This window comes from Drosophila hydei, unplaced genomic scaffold (genome assembly GCF_003285905.1).
Source record: "Drosophila hydei strain 15085-1641.00,03,60 unplaced genomic scaffold, DhydRS2 tig00000379-arrow-arrow-pilon, whole genome shotgun sequence".
Classification (NCBI taxonomy): Eukaryota; Metazoa; Arthropoda; class Insecta; order Diptera; family Drosophilidae; genus Drosophila; species Drosophila hydei.
Window position 1 is genome coordinate 203,318 of NW_022045720.1, and position 22,268 is coordinate 225,585.

At 43.0% G+C, this 22,268-nt stretch overlaps 2 protein-coding genes across 2 annotated transcripts in view; both read left to right on the forward strand.

Moving 5' to 3' along the window:
• Nucleotides 1-6,417, forward strand: part of LOC111601616 (irregular chiasm C-roughest protein) — a 51,063-nt gene extending 44,646 nt beyond the window's left edge. The window contains exons 2-6 of the mRNA XM_023318282.2: nucleotides 1,543-2,573; nucleotides 3,472-3,574; nucleotides 3,639-3,766; nucleotides 3,836-5,009; nucleotides 5,918-6,417. Coding sequence (XP_023174050.2) covers nucleotides 1,578-2,573; nucleotides 3,472-3,574; nucleotides 3,639-3,766; nucleotides 3,836-5,009; nucleotides 5,918-6,411 — 2,895 coding nt within the window. The 5' untranslated portion in view covers nucleotides 1,543-1,577 and the 3' untranslated portion in view covers nucleotides 6,412-6,417. The remainder of the gene's footprint in view (nucleotides 1-1,542; nucleotides 2,574-3,471; nucleotides 3,575-3,638; nucleotides 3,767-3,835; nucleotides 5,010-5,917) is intronic.
• An 8,393-nt stretch (nucleotides 6,418-14,810) lies between these two features.
• Nucleotides 14,811-22,268, forward strand: part of LOC111601614 (neurogenic locus Notch protein) — a 44,124-nt gene continuing 36,666 nt past the window's right edge. Inside the window, exon 1 of the mRNA XM_030224167.1 lies at nucleotides 14,811-15,933. Coding sequence (XP_030080027.1) covers nucleotides 15,807-15,933 — 127 coding nt within the window. The 5' untranslated portion in view covers nucleotides 14,811-15,806. The remainder of the gene's footprint in view (nucleotides 15,934-22,268) is intronic.

The following is a 22,268-nucleotide window of genomic DNA, read 5'->3' on the forward strand; positions in this document are numbered from 1 at the left end:
TTGCTATGCTAGCGGCAAAGCCTGAGCTTCAACACGATCGAAGCAGACGACGAAAGGAAACCGTTATCTTTGCGCATTCCCTTATATATCAGCAAGCGCTTTGTTGCTGCTGTCAATTTGAGCATTTGAATACTACAAAGGGAGATTGATTTAGTAGGGTGTGCCCGATTTTCAGTACCCCTAAAAAAAGCTTTGCTAAATCCGAACTTTTGTTGCGTTTAATCATTTAACGCTGCATTAATATTTTATTAGGAAAATTTATCCGTCTTGCTATTAAAGAATAAATTATTTATTCGTTTCTTTTTCTGTTTTGCTGCTCTCTGCCCTGCTACGTTCGTTTGCACAAAACCACTGTACCCACCCAACTTATTCACAGCTCTAAAGTATAAAAATAAAAATAAATAACACAAATGCCAAGGTCAAACCACACAGGGAGTGTGTGAATATGAGTAGGCGCAGCAGCGCCACCTGCTGCCCACACAAGTGTTGATGAGAACCTGCATGCATGTCTCTATCTGTGTGCGAATATGCTTGTATAGTATGGTGGTGTATGTGTGTCTGAGTGGTAGGGGAAGGATGCACACAAAATCGCGCGGCCTACGTGCGAGCGCATTTGTTACAACAACAAGTAGAAGAAGTGAAACAAAAACTGCAACAACAGCAGCAACAACAAGTGCGCGCGCCCGAATATGTTTCAATTTCATAGTTGCAGCTCGGCGAGGGCCAGCATTTACCGTTACAGTCACATTTACGGGTTATAGTTGTGCCAGCCTGCAGTTGATTGCTTGCCTAACAAACACACACAGCACACGCACGGACTCTCATACACAGACACACACACACAGACGGACACTCGCACTGCTGTGCGAAGCTAAACCTTGTGCAGTGATTTTTTAGCTGAATTTTTTTTATCTTGTTGGTTTTGTCGTGCTGTCGCCAGTGTTTGCCGCTGCTTTTCACAATTTTCACGCTTTTTCTCTCTCACTTCTATTTGGTTAAACTTGACCCACAAAGCTGTCGCCTTAAAATATGCAATGCAGCTGCTGCTGCTGCTGCAGCAGCAGTTGTTAATGAATAATCCATGTTATGTGGCTTAAATTCGTTCAACGTTTTGCTGCCAGCTGCACAATTAAATATGTAGCGCAACAAATTGCATTTGCTGGCAGTTAATTAATTAAGAGAATGACAAACTGTATAATAAAGGCGAGTGTAAAGAGAAAAATTAACGGCGCATAAAATGAACGAAGAAATGATCTGTATGCACTGCTTTGGGCGACAACTACTTGCAAGCAGTGTAGCATGTATATCAGTTATACACTGCTCGCTCTAGTGTATTGTTTGTGTACTTCAACAGTTTGCCAGTATAACAGCTGAGGGCTGTTTGCTTATGGTGTGTGCACTAGCTAAACATTTTTGCTTATCGATACTTATATAACAGCAAGCAGTGCTCATCCAAACTTAGCCAAGACAAACACTAAAATAATTAAAACAGTTTTTGAAATTAACATTTTTGTTTTTGTTTTATTTTTGAATGTTTTGCAGCACGTCTATGGCTGAAACAACTTGCCACGTGTAGAATGAAGATGAATCGTGGCAGACGCCAGCAGCTGGCGCTGCTGCTGCTGCTGTTCGTGCTGCCAGGCGGCATTTTGGCCAAATCCAAGAAGAACAAATCCAATCAGAATTCACACTATGGCGACGCCAGCAGCTCTGCCAACAGCGCTGCCAGCGACGACAACAGCGGCAACGGCAGCGGCAGCAAGATCAAAGGACACGGCGATGGCGGACAACATTTCGCCATGGAGCCGCAGGATCAGACCGCCGTCGTCGGCTCTCGTGTCACGCTGCCGTGCCGCGTGATGCAGAAAGTGGGCGCGCTGCAGTGGACCAAGGACGACTTCGGCCTGGGCCAGCATCGCAATCTGAGCGGCTTCGAGCGCTACTCGATGGTGGGCAGCGATGAGGAGGGCGACTTCTCGCTGGACATCTACCCGCTGATGCTGGACGACGACGCCAAATACCAGTGCCAGGTGGGGCCCGGGCCACAGGGCGAACAGGGCATACGTTCGCGTTTCGCCAATCTAACGGTGCTGGTGCCGCCCGAGGCGCCCAAAATACTGCAGGGCGACTACCTGGTCACCACGGAGGACCGCGAAATCGAACTGGAGTGCGTCTCGGTGGGCGGCAAGCCAGCGGCCGAAATCACCTGGATCGATGGCCTCGGCAACGTCCTGACGGCCGAGAGCTTCTTCGAGCCGCTGGCCGACTCGCGCCGCGTCACCACCAAGTCGGTGCTCAAGCTGGCGCCCAAGAAGAAATACCACAACACGACGATCACCTGCCAGGCGCAAAACACCGCCGATCGCACCTATCGCTCGGCCAAGGTGCTGCTCGAGGTGAAGTACGCGCCAAAGGTGTCCGTCTCGGTGGTGGGCGGCGCCCTGGCGGCCGGACGCATACCCGAGGGCGCCGAGGTCATACTCAGCTGCCAGGCGGATGCGAATCCTCCTGAGGTCAGCTATCGTTGGTTCATCAACGATGAGCTAATGCCGGGTGACTTTACGACAAAAATGGTGAGTGGTAGGGGAAGGGGGAGGAGTAGGGGGAGGGGTAGGGGGAGGGGGAGGGGGAGAGGGAAAGAAGGGGAAAGCGTGAGAGAAAGGAGAAGAAAGATGGAGAAGGCGAGAGGAAGAGGACGAGAGGAAAGAAATGAAAGAGAGAGAGGAGAGAAGTGAAAGAGGAAGAGAAAGAGGAGAGAAAGAGGAGAGAAAGAGGAGAGAAAGAGAGATCTTAAGTGATGGATACAAAGAGAGAGATAAGAGAGCAAGAGAAAATGAGAGACAGAAAATGAATGGGGGAGAGATAGGGAGAGAGAGAAGAGAGAGAGAGAGAGAAGAGAGAGAGAGAAGAGAGAGCGAGGGGGGAAGAGAGATAGGCAGAGAGAGAGGGAGACAGAGAGAGAGACAGATAAAGAGAAGGCAGGCAGAGCGAAGAGCGATGAGAGAGAGACAAAGCGAGAGAGAGAGAGATAGAGAGAAAGTGCGAGAGAAAGAGACGAGAGAGGCAGGCAGAGAGAGAGAGATGGAGAGAGAGACAAAGAGAGAGAGAGAGAGAGAGAGAGAGAGAAAGTGCGAGAGAAAGAGAGAGAGAGAGGCAGGCAGAGAGAGAGAGGCAGGCAGAGAGAGAGAGATATGGAGAGAGAGACAAAGAGAGAGAGAGAAAGTGAGAAACAGAGAGAGAGACAGAGAGAGAGATGGAGAGAGACATAGAGGGAGACATAGAGAAAGAGTCAAGCAGAGAGAGAGAGAAAGAGAGAGACAGAAATCGAGGAGAGCGCGAGAGTCAGAGATAAAGATAAAGAGAGAGAGAGAGAGCTCAAGAAGAGCATTAAAAGGAAGGAAAAGATGTAGAAGGAGAAGTCTCATGCATAAACGAACTAGTCTAAGTGAACTGCTTGTTCTTTTGATCCAGATCATACACAACGTAACGCGCAAATACCACGATGCCATAGTCAAGTGCGAGGTGGTCAATGCGGTGGGCAAGAGCGAGGAGAGCGAGACGCTGGACATCAGCTGTAAGTAGAGCTTGAGACTCGCGGAGGGAGCAACTAATCTAATCTGTCCATTCTTCACACACAGTTGGACCCGTCTTTCGCCAGCGCCCGGTCAGCAAGGAGGCGGATCTGGGCGCCACGGTGACCATGCGCTGCGAGGTGGTGGGCAATCCGACGCCCGAAATCGAATGGATCAATGAGAACTCGGATCAGGTAAGCCTGCAGCTGGCCAAAGTCTGGGACTTCCTTGCTCACTCAGACCGTTTGTCCATCTTAATTCAGATCGTGGGCCGGGCGCCGGAGCTAAAGCTAAAGGTGAGCAGCGAGACGGCTGGCCGCTATTTCTGCAAGGCTGTCGTCAATGGCTTCCCGGAAATCGGGGCCGAGGCGACGGTCTATGTGAAGCGCGCGCCGATCATCACCTCGCACAAGGTGCAATACGGCGCCGTCGGCAGCCGGACGAAGATCGATTGCTTGGCCTTCAGCATACCGAAGGCGGAGCACATACTCTGGTCGTTCGAGGGCAAAGTGATCAACATGAGCAGCGCCGATCCCGACATCTACATATTCGAGGAGCATCACCTGCAGGAGGGCGTCCGCGCAGCGCTGATCATCAAGGAGAGCCGCTTCACGCACTACGGCAAATACAATTGCACGGTGATCAATTCGTACGGCGGGGATTCGCTGGTGATCAACCTGGTGCCCGAGCAGGACAGCCTCTCCATATCGCTGGTGCTGATTGGCCCGATGGCGCTCGTCCTGGTGATCGTCTCGATCATCGTCATGATGATCGTTTGCCGGAAGCGACGCAGCCGCAAGAAGCCGATGCCGGCCGACGTCATACCGGAGGCATCGCGCGGCGGCGACAAGCTGAACGAGCTGAAGAGCGAGCTGCGCGCCAAGGCCTACGACGTGGAGTACTCCGAGGCGGGCAACGAGCCGCTGGCCATCAATCTCACCCAGACCCCGATGCCGGACGTGCAGATGAAGGGCGCCACGCTGGGCGTGCCGCTGGCCGGGCCAGTTAAGTTCGACGAGCGCTTCTCGGGCGACTACGGCCATCGCTACAGTCGCCAGTGTCACGTCAAGAACTTCAAGAACCAGAACCCGAACCAGAGCCAGAGCCCGAACCCGAACCAGAGCCAGAGCCAGGAGCAGGCCTACAAGGAGACCGCCAGCAACGGCTATGCGCCCAACTTTGAGTATGCCCTCGACTACAGTCCGCCCGCCGACAGTGGCAAGGCGAAGGGCGGCGCGACGGGTGGCATCAACTCGGCCACTTTGCCACACTATGCGGCCAATGCGGCTGCCACATCCGCTGGTGGCGTGCCAGCGCCCATCGGCAGCGGCGCCAGTTTGCCGCGCAACCAGCGCCACGAGCTGCACCACCATCAGCACCAGCACCACCAGCAGCAGCAGCAGCAGCCACAGACGTCCCAGGCTAACGGCTTTCTGGGTAAGTTCATTGGAACTAGTTCACTGCGTAGAGTGCGCTTCAACTCAAACTAGATTGCCCTAAGCTGCTCCAGAGGTGGAGCGAACGAGTTTGCTTTACTTCTTGTCCTATGAACAGACTTATATAAGAACTAGTTACGTGAGTTCCATGCGGTAGTTCAAAGCAGTGGTTCAATTAAGCTCAATACAAAAATGCTGCTTAAAACCTATGCAAAAATCAATTTCAAGTCCAATTGATTTCGCTGTATGAACTTTTTGTGGTATGAACTAGTTCCGAAGAGTGGTTCATTGAATGAACCACGCTGAAAATTAACAACTGACATGAAAAACGATTCAAGAAAGCCAACCAAATATAAATGATCAACTGCTGTGCATAAGAACTAGTTCAAATGAGTAGTTCACTCAGTGAATAGCTAAGAAAAGCAAAATAAATACCTGAAACATGTAGCAATGTCAAAAATGTATAAGTTGAACTTATGTGAAGCCAAACTGGTTCAACTAAATGAACTTATTTAGTCAAGAACTAGTTCAAAGGCGTAGTTCATTGAACGAATTCTGCTAAAAACGAACCATAGCTGACCTAAAGCTAATGCAAAAACAGTTTAAGAGCCAAACTGGTTTCAAACAATGAACTAGTTCAATAGTGAACTGGTTCATTAGCACTCAGTGACTCACAATAAAAGCCAAAAGTAAACATAATTCATGAGAATTCCACATAGAACTTATTTTTGTGTGAGCGAACACTGAACTAGTTCATTTGAACTGAATTGATTGAAATTGTAGTGAACTAAACTGACTTTTATTAAGAACTTGTAGAGGAACAGCACTAAATGATCTACTTTATATATGACTAACCTCGCTCTCCCTCTCCCTCTCTCTCTCCCTCTCTCTCTCTCTCCCGCTGTGCAGGCCAACCGCTGCTGCAGAACGGCATCGACAGTCGCTTCAGCGCCATCTATGGCAATCCCTATTTGCGAACAAACTCATCGATATTGCCACCGCTGCCACCGCCGAGCACCGCCAATCCGGCGGCCACGCCCGCCCCACCGCCCTACCATGCCGCTCGGCATGCCAATAGCAACGGCGGCCTGAAGCACTTTGGCAGCGGCATCGGCATCGGCATCGGCATCGGCTATGGCGCAGCTGGCAGCATTGGCGCCGCGGCCGGCGCGACTGGCGGCGGGCCGGGCAGCGTGAGCGGCAGCAGCTCCAATTTGACGGCCAGCAGCAATACGCTGGCGGCCACGCCTCTCACACAGCCCTCGCTATGCGGCACACTGGGCGTCGGTGTGGGTGTGGCCGCCGGCGTAATGCAGAACGCACAAAGTCCCTCCGGGCAGTTCATACTGCCCACCAATGGCAAGGGCGTCACGCAGAAGGGGCCGCTGGCCACGCATGTCTAAGCACCTGGTGGCGCGACGAGCCGGTAGTGGAGCCGGAACTGGAATCGGAGCTGGAGCCGGAGCCGGAGCTAGAACCGGATCCGTAGTTGGTACCGCAACCAGAGCTGGAAGCGGAACTGATACTGGAATCGGAACTGGAACTGGAACTGGAGCTGGACATAGAAACGGATCAAGAACCGGAATCTAAGCTGGAACCTGATCTTAAACTGCAAACACAAACTGAAGCTGGACTCGGAACTGATGCTGGAAATTAAATCGGAACTGGAACTGGCAACGGAGCTAAAAATTTGACTAAGATCAATAGGCGCAACATTAATTGATGTCGTAAACTAAGCTGGAACCGGAACTGGAGTCGGAACTGGAACCGGAACTGGAACCGAAATCTAAAAACCACAGCCGAAGCTTACAAATAGAGTGTCACGCATATTTATTCAATTCGTATTCGTACTCGTATTGTCTAGACTCTAGAACCTAGAAACCTTTTTTTTTTTTTTTTTTTTTTTTTTTTTTTTTTCGTTTTTATTTCTTTATTTTGTTGCAGCTTATTGTCTTAGACTCTATAGCGCATTTAGCTCTAAACCTTAACTAATGGGAGGGCAGATATGCCAATTATTCTGCACTTGTAGCTACTATCTTAATTAGTTCTAATATTGTCTAGAGGATGCAATCTCTTCAGTCTTCGCCTATTGTTGTTTATAGCCAGGTTGCTTGCGAGATGGTTAGGATGCGCTGCAAGTCTGTCCGCGTATCTTGAACTGTGTCGCCCAATGAGTTCAGCAACTGTGGGAATTGCTAAATCCCTATGTAAGACTGAGTTTCTTACAAACCAGCTGGCTCCAGTCCATCTGCGTAGTGCTTTATTCTGCAGGGTCTGAATTTTGTTCCTTGTAGTCTTCGCCGAGGAGCCCCATAGAGAGATACCATATACGAAGGTTGGGACAACTATTGCCTTGTAGATGGCGGCCTTGCTGCTGTAAGACAACTTGCTTGAAGCTCTCAGCATCCAGTCGAGGGTTTTTAGCTTGCTTTTGCATTTTGAGGTTACTTGACTTATGTGCGCTTTAAAAGTCAGCCTTCTGTCAAGAGTGATACCAAGGTACTTTACTTTTGAGGCTTTGGGAATAGTGGGCCCCAATGCAACGCTTGGGCAATCTCCTCTTCTAGTGGCGAAGGTAGTATGTACAGACTTTTGTGCATTAATGGTGATACACCACCGTTTTGCCCAGCGTCCGAAAGAGTCCAGATATTTTTGTAGTGAGTCTGAAGCTTCTTGCGCAGATACGTGACGTGATAAGATGGCGGTGTCATCTGCATAGGTCGCTATGAGTACTGCATCTGTACTTCCTATATTTGGCTCGGGAGTTGGCATATCTCCTGTGAATAAAGTATAAAGTGTTGGGCCTAGAACACTACCCTGTGGTACTCCAGCCATAATTGGTCTAGTCAAGGATACTGTTTGCCCCCTTGACACTTGGAAGGTTCTTCCAATAAGGTATGAGGATAGCAACGCGAAAAATGGGGCTGGAAGGGTGGTCCTCACTTTCTGCAGCAGTCCCAGGTGCCAAACTCGATCAAACGCCTGTTTGATGTCTAAAAAGACGGCAGAGCAGTACATCTTTTCTTCAAAGGCTCCAAGGATATGGTGCACAACTCTGTGAACCTGTTCCGGTGTTCCATGCTGTCTCCTGAAGCCAAACTGATGGTTTGGAATGGCCTCCTGGCGTCCCAGATGTGTCAGTACTCGTTCCAGAAATATTCTTTCGAATATTTTGGAGAGTACTGGCAACAGGCTAATTGGTCTGTACGACTCAATTTCTCCCACGGGTTTGCCAGGCTTAGGAATCATCACAATCACGGCGCGCTTCCAGCAGGCTGGAAAGTGCCGGATGCGGAGCATGGCGTTGTACACCATAGTTATGTAGTCTATGGTGGAGTCAGGCAGTGCTCTAAGGACTCTGCCGTTTATTAGATCATATCCAGGGGATTTTTTTGCCTTCACTCTTCTGATGTGTTCAAGAACCTCTTCTTTTGTACATCCAGTTATCTGGTCTTCAGCTGGGAGGGGCGAGAGAACGATGTCTTCTGTTGCTTCGATTTCTGAGGCCTCTGCGGTAATCACCGGCGTGAATTGGTCTTGAAGGTGGTTTGCAAAAGCCTCAGCTTGAGCTTCGTCTCCAATGTGCCAGGAACCAGAAATGCTCCGAATGGGATGACGTCGTATTGGCTGCCGTTTGAGCTTTCTTGTAAATTTCCATAATTGAAACTCTGCGTCAGTGGGCGATTCAGCTCGTACCAGCGCATCGCTGATACACCTCTTTTGAAGCAGGGCGAGAGCAGCTTTAAGATGCCTCGTGGCTTCGTTGTACATGGATTTGGCATCAGGCGTGCGTAATCTTAACCAGCGTCTCCTGGCCCATCTTTTGTGTATTAGTAGGTGTTGGGCCTCCAAGGTGAGGGGGATGTTGTACGGAGACTGTTGTCTTGTTTGGCAAGATGGTGGGGCGGCTTGGTGCGCAGCTTTGACTATTTCTTCCTGCAGTTTGTTTGCTGCGTAGTCCACGTCTTCAGGAGTGTTAAGTTCCATTTCTATGTGCAAAGAGTAATGGAGCTCGCGCCTAAAGACTCCTAAATCTGATCCTGCTGGCAGTAGTTGTTTCCTAATGGGCAAGGGCTGTGGCTGCGCGTGGATTGTGACTATTAGTGGCAGGTGGTCAGAGGATAGGTCCAAGGATTCTTCAATGGTCAATTGCCGGTCACAGATGCCTTTGTAGACAGCGAAGTCGATTGCCGAGGGCCTGTGTCCATTAATTGGGTAACGGGTGGGGGCTCCAGTCGCCAATATGCTGAATTGTAAGTTTTGAATCGCCTCAAATATGACTTCTCCGCGACGATTCGCACTATTGCTTCCCCAAAATGGGTGCCATCCATTCCAGTCGCCGCCGATGAGGGTCTTATTCAACCTTTGGCCTAGAACCTGTTCCATGTGATGATCACACAGACCAGTGTTTGGCGGAAGATAAATTGACGCAACTTCGATCGCTCCAATAGACGTAGGCAGGGTGATGGCTGAGACCTGCATTGTTGCGTTGCAAATTGGCAGTAAAGGTGTATGCGGTATTGTTGCTCGTATGAGGATTGAGGATCCACCAAAGCAGTTTGCTCCTTCACCATGAGCCTGATAGTGTTCGTATCCGAAAATTTGTGTAGTGGGGCACTCATGAGTTTCTGTTATTAACATTATATCTATGTTTTCTTGTGAGAGAAACGCAGCCAGTTCCTGAGTCTTGTTTCTCAGGCCATTGGCGTTCCAGATACCCACACGTAAAGCCATTATTTGTAGGCAAGCTTGGTTATGATGGCCATTAAACTGTTTAGCATGGTTGCTTGTTGGGATTGTACTTCTCGCATCGCTTTGAGCTCGGCATTAATTGCGTCAAACTGACGTTGTTGTTGCTGAAGCATTTCAGTGAACAAAGTGTCACTTGTGGTATTCTTATTTGACGGTCCACCTCTAGCGGCCTGTGCGTAAGAAACACCACTAATAGGCGTTGCAAAGCTCGTGGCTTGGGTAATGCTCCGGGGCCTTGTAATTTCGGAAGCAGTACTCGGACCCGTAGACGGTGTTTGTGTGGGACTCCTTTTTTGTGCTGGGGATTGCAATTTGCGCAACCGCTTGTATACTTGGCAGCCCTTATAGTTGGCTGGGTGCTGTAACTCACAGTGCACACAAGTTGGTGCCTGGTCCTTTTCGCGGGTGCAGTCTTTGGATGCGTGTTTCCCGGCGCAACGCACACATCTGGGAGCTTTGTGGCAGTAGCGTTGTGTGTGTCCAAATTCTTGACAGCGATGGCATTGTGTCAGGTCGTTGTATCTTCTTGGCAGTTCCACTGTGCAGCGTTGCCTGCAGACAACTCGAATGTCCAAAATTTCTTTGTTGTTGGGGGCCTGAGCCACGTCAACAAAAAATATATTTAGCGGTGTTTTGTCCATACGGCTCAGTGGGTTGTGCACATTTGTAATTGTGTGGCCTTTGGTTTCCAATTCCTTTTTAATTAGTGTTGTATCAGTGCTGGAGTGAAGCCCTTTGAACACGACTCTATATGGTTTGTCCTCCTTAAGCTGGTAGCAGTGGAACTCCAATTCCAGCTTAGTAAAGTGGTCTATAACTCTGCGATAGTCCTCACTGCATTGGGTTAATACACCTATGTTATTCTTCTTTGGCTTAATTACGTATGATTTAGCATCAATTACTTTATCTATTATCTGTTGAAGTAGGGCCACAGACTTGATGTTTGGACACCATATGGGGGGCGGACGAGGTTTCGGAGTAGTTTGCTGGTCGGTCAATACTGGGGCTTCTGGAGCTACAGGTGATTCGCTGTAGTCTTCATCTTCTTCTACGAGCAGTGAAAATCGATTTTCTGATATTAATGCTGCATTGCTGGTGCTTGGTTCGTCGAAGATGAGCCTTTTCTTGATGGTTTTTGGTGAATTTGGCTGTTTACGTTTCGTGTTTTTGTTGTTAGTGATGCCTTGCACGGAGGCGATATCTATTTTTGAGTTTATTGGCATGATGGAGGCTTGCCTATTTGCCATCACAACGTTAAGCTGGGCTTGCATTTCTGCATTTACCTTTACAGCTGTAGCGAGGTTATTGACATTAGATGTCATCGCGGATTGTGCTTTTGAGTGCAGGCGCACTCGCGCCAAGCGACGAAATTTCGTAAATTGCAATTAAAGCAATTGAGTTACGCGGAAGCAAGCGATAAGAAAACGCTGCGTGTGCGGTTTTTGTTGCTGTTGCGTTGAAGAATGCACCGCAAAGTTCTATTTTTAGAACTCTGCAGCAGTAGAGCTTAAGCGAAGGCTGTTCGAATTCACGTCTTTACAGGTCGAACGACTGATCGCGATTGAGAACCTAGAAACCTAAGCGAAGATTTTTTTTTTCGAAAAGATTTCGATTATACATATACATATACATATACATACACATCTATATATATATATATATATATATATATACATTCATACATATATTTAAAACCGTATTGTGATTTATAGCGTTAATTATTTTATGGAAACTCGACGAAACGAAAAGAAAATAAAAAAAAAAAAAAAACAAAAAAGTCAATGAGTCAAGGCAAATATATATATATATATATAGTATATATGTATATATGTCTTTATATATATATATATGTATATCTAGTGCAAATTTTAAGCTAAGTTTGTTATTGTATTTGAGCGCTGAAACTGATAAATCAGATGAAAAAAAAAATATATATATATATACATATATACATATATATATATATATATATATATGTATATATATATATATATATATATATATATCTATATATATCAATTAACGAAACGTATCGAAAACAAAAGTAAAACTTTCAAAGTTCATTTTAAAAATAAACCAGAGAAAAAACTTTTCACAAAAATAAGAAGAAAAAAAAACAAGCAAAAATAAAAAAAAAAAACAAAAAAAAATGAGTACATAAAGCCTGTAGTTAGTTCCAAGTAAAACGCAGCAAAACACTTTCTAAGCCAAAATCTATTACATTTTAGACTTACAAAAGTTAAAATAAAAATAAAAAAAAAACAACTGCAAAAAAAACTAAAGAACTAGTATAGCTTTATAGGACAAAAAGCAAACAGAAAACAGACAAATCCGATCAAGTGGCTGACGAATTTTTAATGAACTAGTTTCGAACGAACACAGTCAGAAACTAGCAAACAATTCACATTGATACACAATTGAAATTAAATTACAATTTTTAAATATATATATATATATTTTCCATAACTGTTGGAGCCACCCACGCTGTCAATACAGTGTGCGTACAGTGGTTCACAGCTCGCAAAAAAATGCTCTTAATTTTCACAAATGTTCTCAAAGCAAAAGGCAAATCGGAAGATATACAAAAATATATAATAACAAAAACAATTTTAGTCATATTAAAAAATATATTTTTAGTTCTTCAAAACACAAAACCAGAACCCAATGCAGAGTAACGAGCATGGAACTAAGGCAACATTCCTTGTGATCTAAAATTGTTTTTCAACTTATGCTTATATCATGAAAATTGTTTTGTGGCACATTCGATTATGATTTGTTTTTATAATATTTACATATTTATTAAAGATAATAATAGAATGTGTCTAAAATATGCTAAAATATATGTATATATGAGCACATATATATATATATACATATGTATGTCTATATAGTCACACTTGTCCTGCACAAATGTTTTTCATATCGTGCGAAAGTCGCTGTCCGACCTACGCTGTGAGCCACTGTACCACATGCCACTTGACTGTGGTCAGCTTGATCGGGTTGCTGGAGGACACAGCATCAATGTGAAACCAACTTGAATTAAGTCTACATTTTAAACTTATTATAAATATACATATATATATATATGTTATGTGTATATTGCTCGTATATATAGCGCATGTGTGTGTGAGTAAGCCAGCTGGTTGAACGCTTAACTTAAATTAACTAACTAGGATAACGCGAATAACGAATATCTTTAAACGAGGCAAAAATACTTATCGATATCGATATCGAAATGAACGTGTAGTACACTGCAAAGTTTTTTTTTTTTTTTATCTGCATAGTAAGAAATAAATAATTTTAAGAGAAAAAAAAAAACAATTTTAAAAAAAAGCTTAGCAAAATTTGTAAAACATATTTGAGAGATCTACCAAAAAAATGAAGAAATATAAATATTATAATATAAAGAAAACAACCAAATAAAAAAGCATACAGCAAAATAAGCAACAAAAAAATGGAAAAATAATTTTTTTTTTGAACGAAATGCTGCCTTATGATTCCTTGTGAAATTTGTTGGAGTTCTTGAAAAGCCAACGCTATATAATTAAAGATATATATATAAATTAATTTTTTTTTTAATTTATATATATATATATATATATATATATTTCCATATACGAAAATCGCTTTAAATTCAATTTCCTTCTTTTGTTTATAATGTTTTAAATCAATTTTTTTATTTCTTTAGTTCTTTAATGCTGTTTGCAGAGCTTTTATGTGAGTTCATACGAAAGTCATAAAAATAAAAATAAAAATGAAAAAAAAAATAGAAATAGTAAATAAAGCGCATTCAAATGAAACGAAACTTTTTGGGTAAATTGTCAAAGCGATTCAATTAAATGTTCAATTAAATGCAAAAAAAAAAAACAAACAAAGCAAATTACATTAAAAAAATGAAAACGAAAAAATCCTATTAAGCCAAGTAAATATGATAATTATTCATTATATGTGAAATGCATACGCATGAAGAAGAAGAAGATGAGTAAGATGAAGCAGCAAAATATAGACGCCGAAGAAGAACTAAGCAAAGTGTGAAATTTCGTGTAATATGGAAATTAATTCAATTAAAACTAAGTCAAAAAAAAAACTCAAATTAGTTGAAATAAAAATCTAAATGAAACCAAAAAAAAAAAAACACACAAAATGTGGCAATTTTAAAATCGTGGAGTTTCGGACTTTCAGAAACAGGGTATACACAAGTCGTTGGTGCTGAGCCTACACATTTTACTGTTTGTGCTCCATCTCATTTGATTCTTATTGCGATTTAAAGAAAAAGACGCAATTTTCAGCTGACCTTAGCGCTATTTCGTGTAAACATAGAACGGTTTCACTTTTGCCAAGCAGGACGCAGCCTGCTATCGACTTTTATCGATTACAGCGGACAACCTGACTGTGCGCAACGGCTGGCAGAGCGCCGCGCGTCTCGCGGCAATAAAGAAAAAACAAGTATTTCATTTCGTTTGCAGCCATTTTGAAAATGGAAAGAAATAACGACACAGCCAACAACAAGAATGCAAGCTAGCCCAGCAACGCAGGCGCAGTTGCTGAGAGCGCCAGCACAGTTAAGTGAGCGCAAATATTGTCACTCTCTCACTAACTCGCTCTCGCCCTCTCAAGGAGCACTAGCAATATTCGAGCAAGATCTTAGTTCGTTCTGTCTGTCGTTACAATATGATATGATTCGATTTTACTTGCTAGATATAATAAAAATAATAATATATATATAAATTATTGTAAGTCATTTATAATTATTAATTTGATGCCACATGCTGCAGATTATGCATAAGAATTGCCTCTACTTAAGGCACCAACTAACTTATGATAACTGACATAGGCGAGTGTGCAAGCCACTCTCAATTGTTCGCTCTTTATATGGTTGTTCGCTGGGCCTTGCTCGCATTGCTGTGATCTCGGCTCACTGTGGCCTGTTTCAAAGTGAGAGCGAGCGCATGAGCGTAAGTGAGAGCGCGAGAGAGAACCGGCTGTCGTTGTCTTTTTTGGGGGTTCAGACAAGCGACGCTCGTGAGCGCGGCTCAAAGTGTTGCGAGTCGTGAAACGAAACGGATATCGAGGCGGACAGTCTGTAGCAGTTGGAAATTGCAATTGCATGGGATTTCAATTTAATGCTATTTTATTTTTTTTTGAGTGCCTCCTCTCAATTGTGTATTTGTGTGCGTGCGTGTGACTGTCTGTGGGAAGTGTAAAGGCGACGTAAATTAAACTCACAGCGCAGGCTAAAGAAACGAAACGAAAACAACAACATCGGCAGCAACAACAACAACAACGAGAGCAATTCGGAGAGGCAACAACAATATGGCGTTTAATGCCGCTGCATGCAAAAATTGCAGCATGCAATTGCGGCGCATAAAATAGAAATCGCTATCGGGATCGGTATCGGTGTCGGAAATCGTTATCGCTATCGTTGTCAAAATATATACCATATTCTTTTTTTTGTTATTTTTTCCACTTGGTCTCTGTGCCTGGTGTCCGTGTTAGTGCAAACAAATAAATCAAGTAAAAGGAAAATAAGCACAAAAAAGCACAGAAACCACAACGCGACTCCCTTACGTCTGTTTGTGTGTGTGTCCGTGTACGTGCGTGCTTGTGTGTGTGTGCGAGAAAGGAAGCATAGCGTTTTGTCATCGCCTTAAGCTTCTTTGTCTTCGTCTCTTTGATTATCGTCGCAGTTGAATTTAAAGTTTGTTGCGGTTGCGCGTGGAAATGTCGCCGCTGGCAGCGTCGACGTCGGCGTCGCTGCATACAACAAACGGCAACGCGCGGCACTTAATTGTTCTACTCTCCTGGCTGCAAAATACATAACATAAAATAAAACAAGAAGAAGAAAAGGAAAAACAACAAGCAGCAGAAACACAAAAATAAATTTGAGCAAAAAAAACCAAAAGTCAAAGTGAGACAACAAACTGCACACTAAATAAAATTACTACACATACAGCAGCAATAATAACAACAACAACACAAGCAAGCAAACAAAAAAAGAAGCGAAAAAACTGAAAAGCATAAAACGCAAATCTTAAACTGGATTACAATGCAGTTGCAGCGCAGCAGACGTCGCTGTCGCGCACACAGAATTTGGATTAACGAAATGCTAGCGGGCGTCGCGCTGCTGCTGCCGCTGCTGGCGCTAGCTACTTTCAGCAGTGCCCAAGCGACGGGTAAGTGTGAAAAACAAAAAAAAAACGGAGAATAAAAAAAACATTATTTTTGCATGCATTTTGATTAAGTCTGCATTTTCGTATTCTGTTTCGTTTCCCTTTCTATTTGCCTCTCTTTGTGTTCCTTTTTGACCTCGCTGTACGCTGCTCGCTCCTGTGTCTGCCTGCCAGTTCGGACAGGTGGTCGTGCTCTTTGACAATACCCTCTCCCGCTCTCAATCGCTCTCTCTCTTTTTCAGCTTGCTCTCGCGTTCAGATTTTTTGTGCCTGCTGCGCACCTTTAACTTCTTATATGCTATGGCACAGTCGCACAGCCTTTCGTTTCGTTTTGATTCCATTTCGTTTCATATGCATGCTTATGTACGTATGTACTATGTGTATGCCAGTGGACACTGTTATACCAACGCTCACTTCGCATATTTCAACTTATGTCAACTTCCTGTGGCTCGTCTTGGGCCTCCCATCATAATTAGGCTCACTTGTCAAAGTTTTGTATAGCACTATTTAAACACAGTCAGACATAGGCAAAAAAAAAGAGAAGAGAAGAGGAGAGAAGAGAAGAAAGAGGAAGACTTGACTCTTGTGTGTAGCGCATTGCAGACATCATGCAAGCCAAAAAGAAAATACAATATTTGCATATAAGCCGCTGGGGCTCGGCTCTTGTCTAATCATTGTGTCAACACTCGTCTCCATTTTGGATGTGTGTGTGTACTTAGGTGTAGGTGTAGTTGTACCTTTCGGTACTCTCATTGCCTTTACGCATTTCAGCTTTCCGGGAATTACAAAAAAAAGGTGAAATAAACGTGGAACCCCGTTGGAATACATGGGAAATGAACTCCTATCGTATAATCAGCTTTTTTTAATATTTACCCTAGGCCAAGTCTCTTATGAATGCCGATTAATGTGCTCAACTGATCTTTGACGTTCACTCTGCACATACTATCTTCGGTAAATAGATGAACATACCTTATATAAATAGTTACAAGACGTATCTATTTGAAATGTTAACTAGAAACAACAGGAAAGAAGATATTATAAGGCAAATTTGAAGGCGCATTGAAAACATATATAAGACTTTATAGAAACTTAATCCAGAATTAGCTAATGAATTACAGAATTAACAGAATTACACATAATAAAATAATAAAATCTAAAATTTGAATAATACTAAGAACTATATAAAACTAGTTTTCAGTTAAGAGAGAATTTGTTCTTGATTAGTATTGAATTTTAACAAAATAACAAATAAAAATTATGAGAATATTATATATGTGATATATATGTTATATGTGTTATATTAAATTTATAAATTTCATAAAAGTTAAGTTTTAGTTTTTTCAAAATTTCTATTAATGGTAAATAACTAAATATATAAATATATATATATATGGGCTATATACATATGTATAAATTGCAGTCTGCCTGCCTGTGGATAATTAAGGACAAGATCTAACGGCCTCTGCGTGTGCGTGACTTGCAATAATTTCGAGTCAAGAAATTGTATTTAGGGTGCGCACAGGATAAACGCAGAGAGAGAGAGAGCGATCAAGAGAGAGAGAGAGAGGTATAGCAAAGGATGGCTGACAGGAAATACTCATGCAGCATGGGGCATAGACACACAGCAAGAGCTGGGCTAAGCGAACGCGACATTGAAACGAAATACAACCAAAAAGAAGAAGCAGAGCAGAGAATATCTCGAGAACTTGTTTGCAGCCTAGGTAGACTGAGCTACACAATACATGTCTCTTGCTCGCTCGCTCTCCCGGTCTCTCTCTCTCTTTCTGTCTGCCTTAGCCGTAATTTGATCTGTGCGCAAAGAGCAAAAAGGACGCGCCTGCGCCTGCGTGCAATATGCTTAGGGGTTGCAGCACTCCCGTCGAGTCCCTGCTTTTTGCCTGGCTGACAGCAGCTGTCGCTTAATTTTTTTCAGTTTTCCTCTTCTTCTGCTGCTTCTTTCTTTTGGTGGTTGCTGCTGCATGACAAAAACCGTTACAGCAGCAGCAGCAAGCTCCAAAACTAAGGGGTGGCGGGGTGTGCGGGGGAGGCTCAGCGTCAGTCAGCTGCAAGCGATGTCCCCACACCTATCTAAGAGTGGGCGTGGTGCAGTGCCAGGGGCGTAAATTATAAAAATGTTGCGCTTAAATGTCAATATATTTATAAATATGTATATGAATGTGTGTGTGTGTGTGTGTGCCTGTGTGTGTATGGGAAAGTTGAGCTGTAACTTTTTTTGATGCCAACCTCGTTTTTTTTGCTGCTAATTTGTCGCTGGCATTTAATGGACCCTAATGGAGCGCGCCAGTCAATATGCAAAATGTAAAAGTATTTGTCTATATCAACATCAGGGGCTATGAGGCAGGGGCCTGGAGGCGTGCAGCTGTGCATGAGCCATAAAGGAAACGAGTCTAGGAAGCAAACATGAAACTGAACCAAATGAGATCTGACTTTAATTACCAGAGTTGTCAAGTTGGTTATTTAAAAAATTAGATTATAAAATATTAAGCTAGAGAAAACATATGCAACATAAATGACAACTGACAGACGTCTGTTAGAATATTGAAATATCTTGAAAAATTGTATAATTGTTACTAAATTACAGTTAGTTTAATGCAGTGTGAAATTAAATATTAAAAAAAAAATTAAATATATAAAATAATAAACTGTTATTTTAAAATTAAATATAAAAAAATGAAATATTTAAAATAAAAAGTTATTAAAAAGTATACAAAATCAAAAAGAAATCAAATATAGAGACTAAATAATAAAAAAAATTATGTTCTTAAGAAAATAAATGAAAAACAAAATTATTAAAAAATAAATAAGGAAATTGTAGAATTCAACACATTTAGATCATTGCTTGAGGCTTTTGCAAGCATTGAACTAATTGAAAATGTGAATTTGGGGCTTCAATGAGTTTGTGAAAATGTATGTAAAAGTCAGAAGTAGGCGTGGCAGACACCAAAAATTTATACATTCTTGAGTCGATATAGTCATATAAGTCTGTTCGTCCTTTTGAACTGTAAATTGTAACTGTATATATAGAGTAATATTATATGCTAGAGCTTTAGATCCGTATTTGACCCAGAAATCAAAGTTGTTTTAAAGTATTTTGTGCAGACGGCCCAAAGGATTCTCACAATGAGGCGGCACGAATTGAAGTCGTTTGGAGAGATAAAACAGCGACAGAGATGGACAGGTAATGTTCACCTGTGTGAAAGTCGTGAACGGGCAGACATCAATCGTATATATATATACATATATATGATATATATGGTTCGAGCACTTATCGGCCATTTGCTGTCACATTTATTAATTAAGCGACGCCGCCTTTTGGCCAACTTTCTCAGCACTTAAGCGATCGGTAACTTAAGACTTCATTAAAATAAGTAATGCATAAAAAAAGGAGAAGACACGAAAAAATCAGCTAATTCTTCGATGCGTTAAATCTGAAATAAATACGCGTTAAAGAGGAAGCACAACAACCAGCAGAAGAAGAAGCAGCAGCAGCAGAGAGCAGAAAGCAGATACGAGATGTGGCCAAAAAAAAATGTGTAAAGTGCAGCAGTTGGCTGAAAAGCAAAGGCCGAAATGGTGTTGTAGAATTGTGAATACCCTATATAAAATAATGTAAAAACCTGAACGACTCAGTTATAAATGGCACGTATATGCCCGATAGATACCCTACACAAAGGAACTCTGGTTGCCCTCGAGGCGTTTAGCCCTTGCTCACGGCAAGGGTAAGCAAAGCAAAACCCGTTTAAAAGGCCCGCTTGCATATTGATTATAATGCTCCTGTTACTTGATACCAACTTAAGAGAGAGAGGGAGATGATCATCAACAATATGTTGTTGTCGTTGAGGCTGCAAAGCAGTTCCTGTTTTTAGAGAGACAGAGGCAGAGAGGCGAGGCTCCAGGGCAGCTTGAGAAACATAGCAAGAAAAACTGCCAAATTTAATACTGTGTTCCTCAGTTGGGTATGTGCACGGTTAGCCACAGATTTAATGGCATAAAAAATGAGTTAAAGAAATGTAAATATATCAATAAAAATATATCTATATCTTTCGATTATTATATAAAACGTTCTCATATATAAATTTTGTCATTCGCTAAGAACTTATCACAGAAAAGGCATAAAAAATGTCCTGGAAAAAATGAAAAAAGGAAGGAATATATAGAAAAACGAAGAGAATATATAGAAAACATTATAGAAATCTAGAGATTGGAATAATATGCAAATTGAAGTTGATTCTGATACGAATTATCGCAAAGATGTTGTTTGCAAGACGATGATAAGTGCTTTTTCACAGTCAGGTAGAATTAGGCGGCGCTCCGGAAATCACAGACAGGGAAAGAGAGTGTGAGAGAGAGCCAGAGGGAAAGAGTGGCAGAGGTCTATAGAGTTATGTCGCTGTGGCTTTCCCATCGGCCATGGTCTTAAAGTTGAAGACTCGATTGGACATATTGGACATTGCATAAACATGACTCTTGCTGTCATTGTTCCCATCATCAACAAAAGCAAACAGCAGTCGCCGCAGCAGCAAGCATCAGCATCAGCATCAGCATCAAAGTTGAAGCCAAAGTTAAAGTTGCCTTGGCCATAGAAGAGCTGGCAGAGAGCAACTTTCCAAGGCGGCTGCTGGGAAAATGCCTCAAATGGTTGAATGTTTGGCATCAGTGGTTGATCATTTGATCAGTTCAGGCTGCATCATGTTGTTGGCCAGCTCAATTTGGCTTAAACTAATTATGAAAGCAGCCACAGACGGACAGGCGGGCAGTTGGCCAGTTGCGCTTGGCTCTGCTCTGGGCTTAAAGCGTAATTAAATCTGGACAAAAATCAACGATTAGGCCAAACCAAAGCAGTTGCAGTCCGACTGTTTATTGACTTTTAATGATGACCACTCGAATTAGTGCGCCCCCCTCTACACTCCCGCCCCGCTGCCGCCAAGCCGCTTCCCTATGCTCCTCACTTGAACTTAACTTTTCGCCTTGCTACGAGTTGGCCAACAACGACTTGCGTCTTCTACTTCTTCTCTTGCCTGACTTGCTGCTTATTTAATGAGTTTTCTTTATGGCCAGGGCGCAGCACACACACACCATCGTATACACACACACAGATACATTCTCATATTTATACTGCCTGCCGTACGCACTGACCGAACGAGTTTTTAGCTGTTTCTTCCTCGTCTTTGGGTCTGCTATTCTGTTTTCTGTTTTCAGTTTTCTGGTTTCTCTTTTCTGCTTTGTGTGTCTTATTCTTCTTAACCACTTGATGGCCTGGCCTGGCCTGGCCTGGGCCCGGCTTGGGTCCAAAAAGGCTGACAACCTCGAGAACGAACGGGCCACAAAACTCGGCTCTTGCCTCGCAGCTCAACAATTTTTATAGATATTACCCAAAGTGTCTTCGAGTCTGCGTTGCACGCGATGTTAGAGCGAGACAAACATGTCCACACCACACACACACACACACACACACACACAGTCAGACAGACAGGCTGAATGGCTATCCCTTTCTGCCAGCTACGACTTATTCAGAGCTGGACATAGAAATTCTTTCTAAGCTTCGTAACTTACAACAAAATGCGGCAAAGGCACACAGTCAGCGCGCTCTCTCTCTGTCTATGTCTCTCGAGTTGTGTGTGAGTGTGCAATGACAATCATCATTATATACACTTGAACAACTGATCGAAATGCAACGCATATTGCCTAGCAAGAACTCTTAATGCTTCCAGCCATATCTGCCACTTGGTGTCTCTCACGCTGAAACTGAAATCGAGTCGAGGCGTCGTCTTGACTTGAGTTGACTTGACTTGACTCTTCTTAACATATTTATCTGTCCATTTGTACAACTGTTGGCATTCCATAAGTAGATCAGCAGCCTTAAGATCAGCAAAGCCATAGATAAAATGTCGAGAGTTGAAAAAAAAAATGCATTTGAGATGTTTTAATACAGAGAGAGAGAGAGAGAGTGAGAAAGAGACGAGGAGCTGAAGAGCAAGATCGAGGGATCTTTACTTTATCAAAGAATTCTTTGTTACAAGAAGAAAATATTTCATCTATATAGACCGCTATGCATTAGATCGACTATCATTCATATAAATATATATATATATATATATATATATATATGCATATAGCCAGCTATCTGTTTCTCTTAATGATCACTTGATATTGAGTTGAAACACTTCATTTAGGGTAGATCGCAACTAATTAATGCAAACGCTAACGATCATTGAACAATCGCTTAGCCTCTCTCCCTCTCCCTCTCTCTCTCTCTCTCTCACTTACTCTTAAATATCATCGATGGCGATCATTAAGTGTATCTTGTGAATTCATTT